Source organism: Buteo buteo, chromosome Z, assembly GCF_964188355.1.
Source record: "Buteo buteo chromosome Z, bButBut1.hap1.1, whole genome shotgun sequence".
Classification (NCBI taxonomy): domain Eukaryota; kingdom Metazoa; phylum Chordata; class Aves; order Accipitriformes; family Accipitridae; genus Buteo; species Buteo buteo.
Genome location: NC_134204.1, coordinates 24,593,601 through 24,612,805, shown reverse-complemented (window position 1 = coordinate 24,612,805; position 19,205 = coordinate 24,593,601). Strand labels below are relative to the sequence as shown.

The 19,205-nt window shown below is 39.4% G+C and overlaps 1 protein-coding gene across 1 annotated transcript in view; it reads right to left on the bottom strand.

Annotated features, from left to right (window-relative positions):
• Positions 1-19,205, bottom strand: part of MAST4 (microtubule associated serine/threonine kinase family member 4) — a 310,167-nt gene that overhangs the window by 165,525 nt on the left and 125,437 nt on the right. The window contains exons 4-5 of the mRNA XM_075021547.1: positions 19,115-19,189; positions 466-497 (exon numbers count right to left, since the gene is read on the bottom strand). Coding sequence (XP_074877648.1) covers positions 466-497; positions 19,115-19,189 — 107 coding nt within the window. The remainder of the gene's footprint in view (positions 1-465; positions 498-19,114; positions 19,190-19,205) is intronic.

Here is a 19,205-nt window from a genome sequence, read left to right as displayed (position 1 = left end):
CACTAATCAAAATAGTAGCTTAACAACCCTATAAATTTAGTTGAACTCACCTACTCTTTGTTCCTACCTTTTCATCCACAGGTCTGATCACAGAATTTCATAAGGAAACAGTTTTATTTTCATGTCAAGTTTCAATTATTCATGAAGAAACCAAATTTCTTTCTTGATTTTTAACAAGAGAAATCTTCAATACAAAACAAAAGTTTCAATATAAGAACCTCTTGTTACTTTAGAAATCCCTCATAATAGCTCCTCTAGAAGAGGGGGATAGGCATAAAAAAGGTCACTGCACAACCCATAGGTTTTCATTTACAATCTTAGTTTCTTTATATGTATTTTGAGGCAGGTCAGCTGGCACATCTAACCTTCATTTTTACTGCCCTGAAAAGAACACTAGGCTACTCAAAAACTGTCAAAACTACATACTATACTGTGAGCGCAATAGAAAAAACTTCATCTACTTACAAACTTCCTCTCCTTGGAAGGCTCAACTCCTTCTGCAACAGAAAAAAGTTACACTATATTAGGAATAAAACATTTTAAACAGAAGTGGCCTTTTAGACAAGTACTGTAATCCTCCCATCCAACCAGTAGTAGGGAGATAGAAGTGGGGTATTTGGACTACAATAAATAATACAGATTTTACATGCACCATTTTTTACTTGTTGCCTTCCATGCTTATTTGAAATATTAACATTAGCAATGGGAAAAGTCTAGGCCTTTTTGTAGCAGCAATATTAAAATATTTCAAACAACAGAGGGATGTTTTAGAAAAGCCTTACAGTCAGAGCTATGATGCATTGCTAACAGTATTAAAATTTGCAAGACTCAGTGACAGAGACATGCTAAGTACAAGTAGATTATCTTGCATTGTATAAATCACAGAATAGCTAAGGCTGGAAGGGACCTCTGGAGATCCTCTGGTTCAACCTGCTCAAAGCAGGACCAATTACAGCAGGTTACTTAAGACCACATCCAGTTGGGTTTTGAACATCTGCGAAGATGGAGACTCCACAACCTCTCTGGGCAATCTGTTCCAGTGTTCAACTACCCTCACTTTTTTCCAGTTCTCACATGAACTTATATTCTGAATGCTACATTAGTTAAGTCTTCTTTGCAGTCATGTCCACCAGGGAATACCACCTGTGTTTAAACAAAGGGACAACTTGTCTGACGTGGAGAATACACAGAGAGATACACACAAAGTTGAAGAGCATCACGAAAGACAAGGTTACATATGAGAATGATTCAAGCTATGTGGATGGATGTCTTTAGTCACTCAGTTGCAGTATTTTATGTTTACTTTCAATGTCCACATGAAAGGCTGTTTCAAAGTATGTAACAGACACTCAGTTTCCATTCTAGTAGTTATCAAAGGGCATAATGACAAAATTCTGTTTAAAAAGTAAAAATATATTTATATACACATATGTATGCTGTGTATGTGTGCACATGTGTCTATTTCATACAGCACATAAAGTTACAGGTATTGACCAGAAAATGCACATGAAAATACAATTGAATGGATAAAAATAGTTCAGCCAGGCACTTTAGAAAAGCCCATAAGGGAATGAATAATTACGTATTCTTTACAGACTTTTAAATGGTGTGCAGTAAATAAAGCCCAGGCTGCTAACTCAATGATAAGGATTAAAATATCAAGTAGCTGCTCCATTCCTGAGCACCACCCATCCTGTTCACTGAATGAGGCAGGAAAAAATAGTGTGAAACAATGTAATTAGAGATCATAACGCAAAGGCATAGGAGAGCAGAATTAGGGGCCTTGGTAACAAATTCTGGCACTTCCTAGGAAGTTCCAGCAACTGTTCAGAATTTGCAATTTAAAACAACACCTTTTAGCATAACATGCGCTTACATACAAAAGAAGTTACACCTGCATACAATGTTGCATTATGAAGCTGAGTAATTCCCCTAAATTTAAAATGTCACATTCATCATGAACAAAATGTAACTGCAATTTAGAACCCACGTACTTCCCTTTGTATGTTTTTTTCTTTAATATTTACAATGCCATTGTGTTCTATTTCTAACATAAAACTTTACTTGTAATACTAGGCACTGTCAAACTGTAGCAGACAATGCCTGTGGAAAAACTGCCAAAATGTATGAGCAAGAATCATACTTGGTTTTGCATCCCATTTAACAGAGGTGCAACATGTACTTCAAATTTTTTTCTTATGATTCAGGTAATTTTTTTTTTTATTTTTTTTTTTTTAAATCAGAGCATTTTGGTTATAGTTTATCATTATAACAGCACAGCAAATGACAGAGAGTGCATTCTGTAGACACCTGAAGTCACATTAATCTCTTGGCCTATTCTCATGCATGCCATCCTGAAGCACTACTCACTACAGAATAAGAGATGATTCACTGTAACAACTTGCTGGTAAGTATGTTAAGAACTGCCAAGACCTCCCCATACAAAGTAAAAAATGAACCAAAACCTCAGGTGTGTAATTTATAGAGGAAGATTTACAAAACATTGCAAATAAAGCTTTTGTAAGGCTTGATTTTAAAACAGTATACACAGAAACAAACAAAACAAGCAATGAAATAAAACAAATATCCTTTCTGGATAATATCTATATCCTTATTTTTCCTATATATCACAGCACTGATGTTAAAATGCAAGGTCACTTCTCTCATGCTTCTCTAGCTTGAGTATCTCCAAGACAAAAAAAACCACCAAAACTTAGTAAATCGAAGCTTTTTTTTTCTGTCTTGGATTAGGCAGAATTTTTACACTCCTACATGATTTTTTAGTGTCACTTAGGACTCACCTGCCCCAAAGATTTTTGCACAGCCTAAAGAAAGTATCAGATTATCAGCTATGTCAATACAGACTTTCTTACTGCAGACAAGGCTCACCAACATTATGCTAGCTTTGTAATAGTACAGAGCTCCATGTACTCCAACAGTACAGTAGCAGAGCTCCACGGCTGGGTCCACACAAAGCAGGTGGGAAAAGTGTAAACAAGCTCTACATGGGGCTAGCCTATAGCTTAGAGAAATCGTTTATCTCCTATGTACCTAAAAATCATCTGTACCATTCCAAAGCTAAAGATGCCATTTTTACTCTGCTTCTCCCAGCTGTTTTACTCAGCCACTGAAAGTAGGGAAGTACTGAATGATACCATACCAAATATCACTCAGCTCTTCAGACTTGCAACCCTCCAGCTCAGATCCGTTACATTGCAAATGACCTGTAATGACTTCAGAGTTTTCTGCTATTACACTGCGTCCTTTCTGAAAGCCTCAACAAAACAGACCCAAAAGACCAGCTGTCCTAGTTCCGCTGCACAGCATCCAACACATATGGACTGCTGAAGGTAAAAACTTCATGGCGTCAAGACTTTCAGATCACGTACTTAGCAGGCAAGCCCCTGGAGTATTAAAAAGAGAAAAAGATGCCTTCACTACCACTCTGCATGGTTCTCAGGCACCAGCTCTGCCCCAGAGGACAACACTACGCTCTTTGCCCTTGCCCTACATGGAATCCTCCTCTGGCCAGTTTGAGTTGGGCTGGTTTTAGGGCTGTCTCATTCCACTGCAATAGCTCAAAGAACACTTAATGGACCAGAGACTCCTGCCCTTGAAGCCCTTTGTGTCTCAAAAACCATGGTCTGAAGACATAATAAACCTTGCCTAAGGTTTAAGAGATCTATGCAAGCTGTGCCAAATTGCTGTGATGTTGCATTAAGACCCATGTGTATTAAATTTAATTGCAGCTATCACTAATCAGTTCAAACTCCACACTCTGTGCATTTTGCTATAAATAACATGGTTTTACAAGCACAGATGCTTTTTTATTATTTCAGTAATTATGCTTCTTCCTCTGGTCCTACACATCTATAAGACACTACAGTATGGAAAACTTCAGTCAATGCACCAGAGTGCAGATATTCAGCCTCATAAAAAAACCACACTGACTGAAAAAAGCACACTGAACTTTATTCTGGGTCAAAGTCTTCACCCCACTAACTAGAAACATGGTTTAAATAACAGAACTATATAAAAAGGTTTAAACGACAGAGGTGACTTAGAAAACACTAACTTCATCTCATTTCTTGTAAATGTTACCAGCAAATTACAGAAAATTTAAAATATTGAATCTTCTCCCGTATATAGGAGGAAGAAAAGATACCATTAACTTATTGCTTGTTGCCGGGTTCAATTTTAAAGAATCAATAAAAAGCTGACACATTCATAAGCTGCTAAAGACGAATCTAATGTTGCCAATATGGGTTGATTTTAGAACCGCAGTAAATTTGCTTCACCTTCCTACAAAAATTGTGATGTTCAAATATTCAAAAAGTCTTATCTTTCACAGTTTTCAGTTGTCCATGAAGTAGCCTAAAAAAATGAACTGTTTCAAGACAAATTTCAGCAATGCTTTCTTCAGCTGCGGAAGTCTTCAGTCTGAGATTAATGAGACTTTTTTACATCGTTGCTCTACTCACCCATTATAGGCTGTAAGGATCTGAGAGCTTTCTGGTAAAGTGTGTTAGATCCTAATAGACTGCATTAAGAATAGGTTAACATTGCAACATTAACACTGCATTAGTAACAGTAGGAAGAAAAAAAAAATCAGCACAGAATTCACCTTCTTATAATCACTGACAGCAAGAATAACTGCTTTGAAGGATGAACTGGAATGATTTTCTTCTTAAGTAATTACTATGTTTTTTGCTGAAGAAAAGCTGGGGGATGACAGCAGATCTTGCATTTGGATGTGGGAATAAGGAAAAAAAGCAGGACAAGTAACATAGTATAGGATTGTTTTGATCTATCAGGGAAAGGGGTTGCACTGTGCAAGAGGATTTTACAAGCTAATCTTGACCTCTTTATAAGATTAATGTATCAAGCCATTGTATCAATCCATTCTAAACACCTTCTAAGCGGGGCAGTGGCAGGTTATGCTTTTTATTTGATTGCTTCCAACTTCGCCAACATTCAGTTCTTCAGATTCACAGCACACATTACCAAGGGGCTCAGTGTGGAGACAGATCAATCACCTCAAATGCTGAGTGTTAGTGTCTCACACCAAATATGTCTCTCCTGCTGTAATGTTGTTTCTCTGTCAGAGCTGTCCTTTGTTCTTGCAACTTAAAATATTTCCTGGTTCCAAGAATAGTAAGCCTCTGCCTCAGAAATGGTTTTCTATTAACACTAGAGTTGAATTTTAGGAGTGGCTATCAACTTTAAAATTTCCAGTTTAAGGCAGGATTAACCGATTTTCAAAAAGGTGCAGAAAGGTGTTCAGCTCTTTCTTTGTCAGTCAAGGTGTTCTCACTCGGATCCAATTTCTTACAAATCAGTTATAACTATAAAATTTTTTTCCCTTCCAGACGACCCAAGTGACTTTGTGTTTGGACCACCTCTTTCTCAGCAATCCTAGTCTGAACTGGCTTGTCCAAGATGCAATTCTATATTCACTTTTCTCAGGAAAACTGTACCGATACCTTCTTCACTGGTAACATATGTCCCAGTCAAGATCACTGTCTTTCCACACTGGCTGCCAAGGAGCTTGGCATTATTAATGCCTTATGGTAAAGTCTGATGTTTTGCCTTTCAGCTGAAGGCTTTCATATTCTTTCTAGTCATCCAGACGCAGCCACCAGTTCACCAGGGTTTTTGCTTAGTGGGTACCTTCATCAATTAGGTCAAAGGTCATCTCTTCACAAGCATTTTCATGAACAAAAACTGCCACTTCTGCATGGGCAAGGTCTCGAAGGTAGTCACTGCTACTCAGGGAACACTCCATTCACAGTTCTCCCACGTCACCTGCAGAACACTCCTTGGCACAGAACACAAGGCTTCTTTTAAATATTTTTAACTGTCCATTTCAACATACAAAGATGTTATTCTGCATGGTAACTTACCATCCTCACATCCCTAAACACTAAAAAAAAGGTTGGAAATAATGAACTTGAAGTCACAAATTGGCAACAACTACCACAGATTTTAACAGGGGATATACTGTGAAAGTAAAGAGGCACTTAAGCTCAGATGCAACCAGAAAAGGTCACATTTAGTCTAATTCAATATTCTGTGTTCCATACAATTCATTTTTATCTCCTCAGTTAACTTCCCTGCTTTTGTTACAGGCAGTGCTGACTGTATCTTTCAAAGTAGAAACATATCTGTCCGTCAGCTCTATGGGCTCTGAAATGTGATGTAAAAGGAATACCCAGGTGTCTACTTAAAGCTAGGCATTATCAATTTAAATGCAAATTAACTGGATCAAAAAGAATGCCTAACAGGCTACATATAAAAAACATACAATAAAAAGAAATTGATTGCTTTATCATGTACAATACAGAAGCAATTTAAATAATCTATTTGTATTTTCCTGTAGATGAACCAGATACAACATTAAGATTTATAACAGACTAGACTCAACTAAGTAAACAGCAGTTAAGTATGTTTTACTTCGCCTAGTATTCTTCTACAAAACTCTCTTCTAGCATTAAAAAATACCAATCTCTATGGAAGAAGGTGAAATATTTCAGTGATTCCATGCATTAACAGTAAGGATTTTCCTACAAACCACACTATAGTCTGAAGTCTTTCCAATTATGGGATCAGCAATAACATCAACCAAAAGAACTTGCTCAGAAATAATTACATTAAGAGATACAATACAAATGACACTCAACTAAATTTTGAAATAAATTAACAGAAATCAAAGAACAATTCCTACACCAGAATGCATAGGTTGTAAGTAGCTTTGGTTTTTTAAGTAGACAAAATACCACAATGGTTTCTTCAGAGACAGTAGTAAAATTCTAAATTAATGCCTGGTAATCAAAGCTACTCTCTGAAAAGAGAGGATACTACAGGAGTCAGTCACTGGAAGAAGTTTTTTACTTGGAAAGTTTTTTACTTTGGAAAGACAAAAAAAAAAATCAAATTGACTTGGCTAGGGGGAAAAAAAAAAGAAACAAAATAATCAAAAGTGCTACAAACATACCCTTTATGGGAATAAAATCCACCAACACAGAAAATGAGAAGGAGAAATGCCAATTTAAAAAAAAAAAAAGTCCTTATTGGCATGTCTAATCTACACCACCTGAATCCATGAATACTGGATGCTTTAGGGACATACCAAACCAACAAAAAAAAAACCACCAAATACTCTATCAGTAACCTACTGGTCAAATAAGAAAGAGTAATGCAGTTAAGAATTATTCAGACTATGCTTAATAACATTATCTCTGCTATATCTCTAGTTTTCAGCCAAAAGCAGCAATGGCAGAACACATCAACTCTACTTCCTTACAAAAATAATGCTTATTTGGAAAGTAGCTACTATAATTAAAGGTGAAAACTCCTGTAATGAGAAGCACAAACCCTTTTGAAAGAGAGCAATTTGCTGCCAACATTAACTCAGTAAATCTTTGTATTCATTTTCTACTGGTCTGATCTTTACTTCTTTCAAATACTTCCTATTAAAATACAGTAGAAAAATACTACTTTAGGTTTTGTTGCCTACCATGTTACATTCTTAGCTCAACTTTTTAAAAATCAATAAATAACCATGTTTCTTTAACAAAAAAGTGTGAACATTCTGAATGAACTTTCCACCTCAAAGTACACAAAATCATTCATCTAACACAGTGTTAGAAAATCCACGCTCCATTCTGACTTGCTGTTGTAGAGTCTATTTCACCCCTTGGCAAAGTACCACATCACCACATGACTAGTGGAGAAAATGCATGCACCACAAAGTGTTTCAAACACCAACACTAAACAGATTCCAGCTACCAAGTTCACACGAATATTCCCACCTTTAGAGTTTAAGAGTGCTATAAAAGGAGAAGGAAAAAAAAAAAATCACACAAGACATAAATGCCAGCTGCCAGTACAACTGTTCAGCTGAACAAATATAAACAATAATACAGCTTACCAGAATTGGAAAACCCTGAATCCACTTCAGCTAAAGCCAAGGATTTCTCTAGGTTCTGTTTCATTCTCTAGGTTCTTTCATCAAACAGAAAGCAGTGGTTTTTATAGGGGCATACCTACACAGGATTTTGCCTACTATTAAAAAGCAAAAGAAAAAAGAACACCACAGCACACAGCGGCCAGCTTTGGCACTTCTTGACAATACAGTTGCTGCAGACCATTACGGCCACAGGAATCTAGTTGCCTTCCTTTTCCCAGCTGCAGACCATGTTTTGTATTATACAATGTTTTGTATTACACAATAAGTATGTTCAGCAGCTGCTATTAAACTTTGTTGAAATCGGTAACTAGAAGACAAAATGATTAAGCCTGCCTTCAGCAGAAGGAGAGTTGCCTACATTTAGGCTTTGATTGCAACGGCTTTTGTTAGTCCTTTTGCACAGGATAGAAGGGGCTAAAAAAAGTTCAAATATATTTATTCTTTTTTCCAGGACTGATTACCACTAGCAAAACATAGGCCTTGCTCTACCTTGACACATTCACAATCATCAGATGGAAGAGACTATGTATGCTGAAAGGGAAAAGTACACTGGAACAAAGTTCTAAGCCATGTTAACTTGAGGAATTGAGTCACAAGGGTCTCGCCAAGGCACTCTTGTGCCCATAGTGCCCACTCTAGGACTCACAGAGCTCAGCTCTGCAGCTGCTCTTCACACACAAGGGTAAAGAAAAGATTTTAGGCAGGCAAGGATCAAAGGATGCAAATAACTTACTTTTCCCCCCAAACAAAATCACATGTAACACCAGTGGCAAAACACTACCTTTTTGCTTTCAGCAGACAACAGAAATATCTCTTTTGCAGAAAAAGGCTAATTTATATTTGCTCTGTTAATGATTGCAGATCTTCTGCCCCTTATGAAATTAAAGGCCTTAAAATTAGAGATTTTGCTTAATGTCGACATTTTAATCAGTATTTATAAATTCAAATTTGATTGGTTCAGCTGACCTCTCAGCTTACTGATAATATACTCCACTGATGTGGAAGAAAGGTTCCAGTTCTAGGGCAAGGGTCACACTGGAAAAATCAAGACTCTTCAGAGATCAGCAAGGTAAATATTAACCCCATTTATGAAAACAGCTTAGTCAAAATGAACACTTTATTTTTTTACTTCAAAACTGTAGTCACATGTTTCTTTCACAAGCTGAAATTCGATTATTTCCTACAGGGCTTTAAATGCCCTGAAAATTTTCAAAGATCCACCCTAGCATCTGCCACTCCTAAAGGAGAGCCCATTCTAGCATAGGGAGCCACATTCTCATGATCTTTTGTCTTTGTCGCTATTATAAACCTAAACATTGCTCTTCATCAGCCTTCTCAACATGTTTCCTACCTTGTCTCTTTCTTTGTCATGCTTGCTGCTGAATTGCAAAAGGCTACTGTCGCTACTCCGCTTCCTATATGGTAGGCAAGAGGACACCCTCACCACCAGTTGTTGCATGAATCTTTAATTACTAGTCAACACACCAAAGGAAGAAAAATTTATTTCAACCTCTCCAAAGACAATATGGCAAAATTCCCATGATCCTTATTGATACTACACTGCTCTCCCTGCTGACATTATCCAGGTTCTCTAATTGGCTGCAATCTCAATTTTGAGTATCCACTTGGGGATTCCACTACAGGGAAAAGGTGATTTTTCTTTCAGGATTAGAATGCTTTTTTTTAAGTACTCCTTTCTTTATCAGAAAGGGATCATAACACAAACATTAGCAGTCTGCTATTTTTATTTTCATATGAAAGTCTCAAAATGTGTGCAACAACAGATATCTGCTGCATTAGTCACTGGCCTAAAAACTCTGATGCAGGCAGGAAGCAAAGACCACCTTCAGGCACAACGCCAGCTTCTTAATCCTGACAATTTCACTGGAAAAACCCGTGACAAAACAACGCAAACTAACTAGACCAGTGCTGGACCACTGTGTATAAGAATTTGTGAACTCTTGACATGAAATACTCACTGTTTCAGTCTAGGCAAGGTTTTCAGCTAAAAATCACAGTGGACAGCCAATCCTTCTTACCTACCTACAGAAAGCAAAAATGTAACAGTGATAAATCCTTTTCACAATTTATACCATTACTTGGTCTCTCTGTATCTGCTAGCAATAAAGTCAGGTATATTTTATAGTTTTTGTTTAGACGACTAACATTCTAGGTAAATTGAGATTAGGACCCAGATAATCTTTTGGTTTATTGCCATTTTATAGCCAATTTCATCCCGCTCCTTGTCCAATATGGCAGATGGATTGTTCCAAGTCAAACTACAGTAAATCACATCAGCAACTGTATTAACTTTGTGCAAGCATTACATTTTTTAAATTCCCTTTTACCTTTGACTGATAATCCTATTTATACTGCCTTAATAAGGTCTAACAGGATAAGTGAAGGTTACTTGAATTTATAACTCTATCTAGTATGTTTGTCTGCAAGTTTCTGTCATGAAATATCTACTAATTAATGGGAAGAACTTTCCAAAGGCACAGAGATTTCTTGTGTGACTATTCTCAAAGACCCACAAAGAAAAAACAAACAAAAAAAAAGATAAAAAAAGGACTAGGACAAACACCATCAGTTATGCATCTATTCACCATGAAACAAAAGTTAAAGAGTAGCCAACTATAGTTTCTTCTCTACACTTTCTAGCTGTTTTTAAGCCAGAAGGAGGCAACCCAATTCTGAACAGAGTCTGCAATAGGGAATAGCATAAAAAATTCCTCCTAGTTCCTATACTGATTTATGTGAGTCATCTGGCAGGCTAATTCCAGCAGCTTTCACCTTTCCTGCAGTCACGTCACCAAGATACTCAAGTACAGGAAAGCACCAGTGTATTTTCTGTGGTAATTTCATTAGTGAAGATAAGTACATGCAGAATAAAATTGTTCTCGGGGGAAAAAAAGCCCTTTCTGATGACACAAATGTTATCTCAGTATGGTTGAAATACCTCCCAACACTGGTTCCCCCCCCCCGCCCCAGTTCCTGTAAACATTTCAAATTCTAGCCCACAGTTTGGTCCCACTCCACCACTTTTTTTGTGCCCACACTATGCAGACGTCCCACAGCTAAATGAGGATGTATGTCCACTAATTTAACCATATCTTAAGACTAACTTTACATTTCTGTAATATTCTTTTACACACATACTAGCATTTATGCTAGCCAAACAATTTCCAATATTATTTCTACTACAGCTATTTCTATTTTTAATCAATTGGAAGGCATGCAAGCATCACTGAGATGGAGGCCACACATTTGAAGTAACAGCTGCAAACATCTAATTATAACTTGGTATTACCTTCTATAAAACTGAAGTTTTAGTAAGGAGAAAACTGAGTACTGTGCATTTATTTTTGGTTTGGTTTTCTTTTGTTTGGGGTAGGTTATATCTAGTACAATGAATATTACACTACTGACTGACTTGTTCAGGAGGTTAATTTTATAAGGAAGACAACCTTAACTTGCCAAAGAGAGGATCCATGTGTAATATCTGACTGCAAACGATCTTCTGCTTCTATTTATATGTCTGCCAGACTCTCTAACCTTTGGTAAACATAACTTTCTAGCAATCAATTGGCCATCAAATCAAACTTCTATCAGCTGTTGCCAGAGAGGAGTGCTAGGGAATAGTACTTCTTTCTCTGCACTCCCTTGCCTACTGGATGATTTCTTTTTTAAATGAGCAGATCCTGTGATAAACAAATTACAGTAATATCCTACTCTTGGAGTAGACTCTTCAATTTGAGTTTATGGCAACAAGCAGTAAAGTTCTAAGAATGCATGTGGGTTTAGAACATACTTAAGATGTAGCCTAGAAAGATATACAATGCATCTGATCCATCTAGCCATTTATTATTGATAGCCATAAGTAAATAATTATTTTTACTGAGGCTTCCCACCTACTTAAGACCTTCAGTCTAGGTTTAGCAGGTGCCGACACAGTTCTCAACAGCAAACTACTTCTTTACAAGTCATGAGTCACTGAGGTAGGCAGAGAAGAAAACAGTTCTAGAAAATTTTTATCAGCTTAGAAAGTAGAACATGCACAGTAGTGACTACTGTAACTCCAGAAATTACTTCCTAAGCAAGAAAGTCTGTTTTTTTTAAATCTTTCTTTACAGATGCTGCAGAAATTGTTCAGTATGAGTTGAGGAAAGATTACCATGCTGTGTAACAAATTGATAAGGTACTGACACCAGAATGACTTAAAAACAAACAAACTCTATCTCTGCTGAAATGTCCTCTCTCTTCACACACAGCTTGGAATTTTTCATTTGATTCATTCTACTATCAAGTGTTTTTTCCAAGCTAACAAAATTCAAAGTAATCTTTATAACTGCTAGTGTTCCCTATTTATACTGGCAATCTGTCTGGAATACAGCTTTATTCTTATTATGTATTGAAATACAACAAGAGTTTGAAAGTAGTCTGAATGCTTTCCCTTATAACTCCTTCTCAACCTCCATGCTCCCATATCAAATTGATTTTTATTTGACTGTTACCTTTCCCAGCTTTATAAATGAGTATTTTATTTCACCCTTCAGTTCATTACTCCTGCAGCACTTTCTTTAACATTGTCTACCTGTGTTTGTATTTGTTACCCACAAAAAGTTCTAGCAAACAAATTACCCAGCAACCATTTAAATTAAGTTTCTATTTCAAGGCACCACCAAATAATGTAATACATACAGCAAAAGATATGTAGCAACTCCATCTATACTGTTTTTATGTATGTCTGAGAACAAACCCTGCTTTCTGGCTCGAAGCAGACTAGTTAGAATCTATAATGTTTCAGCATCTTTTGTACCATCTACACTGTTTATCAGCTAGAAGATGCTATAGTGAAAAGGCCACTTGAGAGCTTTGTATCACTACAGAGCAGGAAGAGGCTAGCATGCAGCAAGCACCACATCCTTCGATCACAGAATAACAGGCTGCAAAGGACCTCTGGTCCAACTCTCCATTCAAAGCAGGACTAACTTCAAAGTGAGATCAGTTTGCTCAAGGCCTTTGCCAGTCAAGTCTGAAGTACCTTCAAGGATGGAGCCCTCTGGATAACTTGTTCCAGCGCTTAAACACCTTCATTGAGAAAAATTTGTTCCATCTATTCAGATTTTCCCTTCTGGCAACCTGTGAGTGTTTCCTCTCATCTTTTTGCAGTGCACCTCTGTGAATGACGCTCTGTATCCATCTATTAGGTAGTGAAAGACAGCCATTAAATCCCATCTCAGCCTTTGCAACACTGAACAAACCTAGCTCCTCAGCCCTCCCCTGTACATCATGAACTCCAGCATCTTTCTTGTACCAGAGGGCCAAATATGGATGTAGTTATTTCAGATGCATCTCTTTAGTGTCAGTTAGAGGGGAATAATCACATCCCTCAACCTACTGGCTATGCTCTTTGATTTTACCTACTTTCTGCACACCCCGTGATTACACCAACAAATATATAAAGGTCCTATTCAAAGGTCCTTTCCAAAGGTCTTTCAGCAGCTGTTTAGCACTACTTAGTTAAGCATACTAAATACTCCTGCCACTGCCTGTTGCTGCTCATTCTGCTGTCAAATGGTCACTTCCAGGCCCAAAACGTGACACAAGTCAAATCAGTACTGAATGGATTAAAGAAATATTTCTTCCAATACCTGGAAAAAACAAGAGTTCTCTCTCTCAAAACATTTTTATTACTTCCTCTCTCAGATGCAGGTATCAGTCCCAACCACTTCCAAGCTTGACCCGAAAAAGACCGAAGATATGAGGTTTCACAGATGGGACTAATCTAGGAACCTAGAACCATCACTAGCTGTAGGCCCTAAAATTGAGATCCAAAGAGAAATCTATAGAGAAGAGGCTCATCATCATTGTTTGAAGTGCAGCTCTCCTTGATTTGCATCAAATTGATAACCAATCACGAGGTTGGACACAAGCTCATAGTTGGCCAAGTTCACAGTAGCGTATCTTTAAAACTCTACAATCTTTTGCCAGGACAGGCCAAGATCCTCTTCCCTCAGGAAACATTAGCCTCCACATCAGAAGTCAACACAGCATGTCCCTTACTGCTTTAAGTCACCCAAATCACTAACCCACAAATGCATTTCATCCGGGCCCAGGACAACCTGCAGAATGCATGCCAAGATGCAGGTGAATCACCTATTGTCAGCTGACCATAGGTGGAGGATCTTCTGGGCAAATTGTACCCCAGTGTCCTCTGAATCACTGCTGCTGCTTTCATGAGATGCACTGCCTTGCTTCCAGGTCTCCCAAAACCAGTTGTTCTCCCATATCCATGAGTTGAGGAGTCAGACGCAGGAAACCTAGGGACCAGACATGCAGAATGAAACACTCCTACAAGTCCACCAAGATGCTTTGCTAAGCACAAAACCAGTATTCCTTTACTGGTCTTTGATGGTCTTCCCCCACCCCCAAACAGTGTCCCTGATAAAGGCAACAGTCTGCAAGCTGTGTAGCCTGGGCTTCCATAACATCCTGCCACCTGGGCAAACAGCTGCTGCACAGGAAGGCAAAAGCAGTAAAAGAGATCCCACCAGTCTTTATAGAGCCAAGAGACAACATACCATTTCAAAGTAACAAGCTTGTTTGGTTTGGTTTTTTTTTTTGTTTGGCTTTTTTTGTTTTGTTGTGTTTTTTTAAACTAGAAAGAGCTGAATCAACGAGCTTTAAGTAAGGCATGTCAGCTTTGTTGATGACAATTTACCATCTTCTGTCTAAAAGCAGCAGGCAAAGTAGCTCCTGCGTTAGGATGGCAATAAGACCATGAGACTGGTGGCTTCTGTGCACCTACCCCCACCTCGAGGAGCAACTGGCTGCTCTTCCTGAGGCAATAAATTCAGACCAAGGAGTGTGACAGAAGAAGGTGCTGGAGAAGCTTTGCCAGTCCTGTTGCCTTTCTACAGCTTCCTACTCTGGAATTACCTGCACAGCTGACTCTCACCCCTGTCCTCCTAGTCTTGATCAGGACAGCTTCCCTGGTCCCCAAGAATGGATGATCAATGCCCTGCAAGCCCGAGTGTTGGAGGGGGCTGCCAAGAGGGCAGTGCAGCAGGTGTGTCTGTGGAGGTACATGGAGTATGCAGGCTAATTCTTTGGTAGGGCTTGGAAACAGGCTGCACTGCTGTTGCCTTTTGAGATGACCGGAGCCCAAGTTTTCCAGCTGGATGCACAACTTTGTAAGAGAAAGCTGTGGGCTTTCTTCATCAGCCACATTGCAAATGGATTCCTTCAAGCAGAGTGCTGGTCAGGTTGCCACAGCAACTACTGGTAAGGGTCCCTAATGCCACACAACAGGAAGGAAGAAGGGTGATACTCCTACTGACTTGCAGCAGTCTGCAGGTGAGTCTGCCAGAAAACTGTAGTTCATGAAGTGCAAGCAGGAGTACAAGGGAAAGACAGAGTTTGTCTCTCAGAGGCTCTGTGCTAAGAGCACTTCCCTACTCTGCTTTTACAGTGATCTGAATGGCAAATACTGAGAATCTCACACAGCCTGAAGCATGCCCTTGGAACATAGATGAGGCTCTGAAGAACATAGTGTATCACCCTTGCTTATTACACAATGCTGTGTGCCACACTTCTCCCCAGCCAGATCTGCTCAGGTAACCTTGGGCTACTCCTCCCACCAGCACACAACTAGCTGTAGCACCTGCTGCAGGACAGGTTTGTCTTCATCCCTTCTCTTGAGTAGCCTCAGTTCACAGAATAGCAGTACAGTACAGCCCCAAAAGTCCTGAGCAAAGATGTTGAACACAGCCCTCTCGCTGCTCTCATGTCTGCTCCCAGGGCCTGTCTCATGCAAAGCAGCAACCTATGCCCCCCTTGTCTCAGAATTACAAGCCAATACCCCTACTCCAAAACTTCCTTCTGAAGGACAGCTGCCGAGCTGCCAAGGCCTATTCCAGATCCTACCTTCCATCAGCTGGGTCACTCTGACTGTGGTCTGATCATGGGTGAACATGATTTCCCAGACTTGAGACCTAAAGAAGTATGAGGCAAAAGCACATAGGCCAAGCCCCTGAGTTTGATCCAGGCACAAAAGAAGGGAAAGGCACATAGGAAGGAGTGGGAAATATGCAGAAATTATTACCTCAAGTTACTTCATCAGACCAGGAAAGTAGTTGTTTCAGCTGTAGCAGTTGATTCCAAGAACATAGCAAGGGTGGTGGGCGAAAAAAAAGGCATATATATCTAGGACATAAAGCATGGCAGCTATTCTTCACTGAGAAGTGTGTACCAGACATGAGGAAGGGAAGGGCTGTCAGCACAGATGGATGCAGGTGCCTGTCAGAATTAGTTTTATTGCATTGCCGTGTGGAAATACTACCCACTTAGCGAAAGGTTCTCAAAGAACAGGACTCAGAAGACTACTGTTCTAGATTTTCACCATTCTCTTGCATGGACAGTGAGAAAAGGGATTAGGTGGGTGATCTGCAGGCTGGTCCATGCCCCTGGAAACATGAACTTGCAGTTTTTCTCTTCTGTCAGACCGTATTAGCAATGAAGCAGTGCTTCTTGCTTGCCTCCTTTCTCTTCCCTACAGACACACTTTAATCAAAACAAAACACTCAACCAGAGCTATGTTTCTACTGTGTGCTGAAGAGTCTTTTCCAAGCAGATGGTCATTCTGAAGCTGCTGACAACGGCTGTAGGGGGAGACATGAAGAATGATGTGGTCTGTGATAACAGTCCCTCTCTAAATGCTGGGCTGGTTATCCCGCAGCGCTGAGCTGCCAACCGACTTGCTCCCAGTGCATCAGGATGTCTGCCAAGCAGCAAAGACACTGACTAAAGAGCAGTGGCTAAGGGTCCTGGAAACATCAAGCAAGACCCTTTCTGGTCCTTCTGTCCCAAACAAAACAGAAGTGCAAATACTGAGAAGGTTGCTCTGCAGCTACCAGATTGAGGTTTTGAGAGCACACCTACCTTTTACAAGGTGCATGAAGGGTACAATAGGGCACTGGGGTATGGTGGAAAAATGCTGGAAAACTAGATAAGAGGAGGGAGCAAAAGCTAGCACAGCTTATGTCCACAGAATTGCACTTCAGTATCCATTTTTCCTTTGGCCTCCCACACTGAGGTAACTACCTGGAGTGATTCTAGCGTAACATTAACACACACAGAAAGTGGCTCTTCAAGAGAATGGGCTCCTTAAGAAACAGTACAGACTCACTTAACATTAATTTCTGCTCTTACTTAACTAATTCTTTTTTTTTTTTTTTAATATATACTTCAATCACTTTTGCATCTGTAACCCCCAAAATCATAGAATCATAGAATCATTTAGGTTGGAAAAAACGTTTAAGATCATCAAGTCCAACCATCAATCATGCCCACTAAACCATGTCCTGAAGTGCCTTGTCTACGTGTTTTTTGAATACCTCCAAGGATGGTGACACGACTTCCCTAGGCAGTCTGTTCCAATGGCTGACAACCCTTTCAGTAAAGAATTTTTTCCTAATATCCAATCTAAACCTCCCCTGCCACAACTTGAGGCCATCTCCTCTTGTCTTATCACTAATTACTTGATAGAAGAGACCAGCACCCACCTCACTACAACCTGCTTTCAGATAGTTGTAGGGAGTGATAAGGCCCCTCGGCCTCTTTTTCTCCAGGCTAAACAACCCCAGTTCCCTCAGCTGCTCCTCATAGGACTTGTGCTGTAGACTCTTCACCAGCTTTGTTGTTCTTCTTTGGACACGCTCCAACACCTCAACATCTTTCCTGTAGTGAGGGACCCAGAACACAGTACTCAAGGTGCAGCCTCACCATTGCCCAGTACAGGGGGACGATCACCTCCCTGCTCCTGCTGGCCACACTATTTCTGATATAAGCCAGGATACCATTGGCCTTCTTGGCCACCCGGGTACACCACTGGCTCATACTCAGCCGGCTGTCAACCAACACCCCCAGGTCCTTTTCCGCCAGGCAGCTTTCCAGCCACTCTTCCCCAAGTCTGTAGCACTGCATGGGGTTGTTGTGACCCAAGTGCAGGACCTGGCACTCGGCCTTGTTGAACCTCATACAATTGGTCTCGGCTCTTCCTCAAATGCCCTTCCCCAGACGCCCAAAAGGATAGTTTAATATCAACAGTGCTGTTACAGGCTAAAAGGAGTAAACAATACAAGCTGGCACCAGTAAAAGTCAACGCAACTAATACTTAATTGGTCAACACATTTAGCAACAGAAAGAATCAGTCTGACAACCATGACTGGAGTCATAATTTAGAATGCAAGACAAGACAACATGTGTCCACTTTTTTTTTCTTTCATAAGACCAGGGCTTTTCTTTCAAGATCAGGACTACTACCATTGATCTACTTCAACCTGTATCAAAGGCTGTATCTAAATATTGTGATCAATTCTGCAAGTATCTAAATCTAAAGGAAAGTGGAGAATGAGATTTCTGGGAGGTGGTAGTAATGGATACACAGTTTCATTTTTGCTGGACTCTTACAAAAAGTAGCAAAAACCAGATACAGTTGAACAGTTACTGATGCTCTAAAATATGCATTATGTGCATTTTATTAGCCTAGAGAATAAAATTTCCATAATAACACCATGCTCACTGAATACCTCAAACTTTTTTGTGTACTGTTAACAAAAAACATATCTCTAATAAGGTGGAACAATCTTAAGAACTAACCAGTACTGCTATTACTATCTGCTAATATCATCTTTTGACGCCAAAGTCGTCTTTTTTTTTTAACTCTGAAACTTCGTATCACAGCTTGATAATAGACTATTTGATTATTTTCCATACCCCTGCCAAATTTTTTATTGTGAAAGCCTTTTAAGAATGAGACAAATGAATTGCACACATTTAAGAAAACAGACATCACGCAGTTACAAAACCAAAGTAGAACACTTCATACAGTTTCTATTTCACTTTGCAGATAAAAAAAAAATCTCACCCCAACTTTTTAAAGGAAGTACAACAGCTGCACTTGAATATGAATCTCTCCAGTGCTGAAGTTCACCTTTAAAGACAGAGTGATTCTACCACTTGCAGATGAGTAAAAGTAACTGTATCTCCCACCAAGCACAGAGAAGAGCTTCTCTTTAGTAACAAATACTCTGCTGACACAACATTCCATTTTAAAAATGGTCCTTCAATAAAGGCACTCACTTTTGTAGCTGTTGGTTCCACTAGTCTCTGACGGTTGCGTGCCGAGCTGAAATGACTCTTCTGAGGCGTCCCTTCCTGACAGTGAATGGCG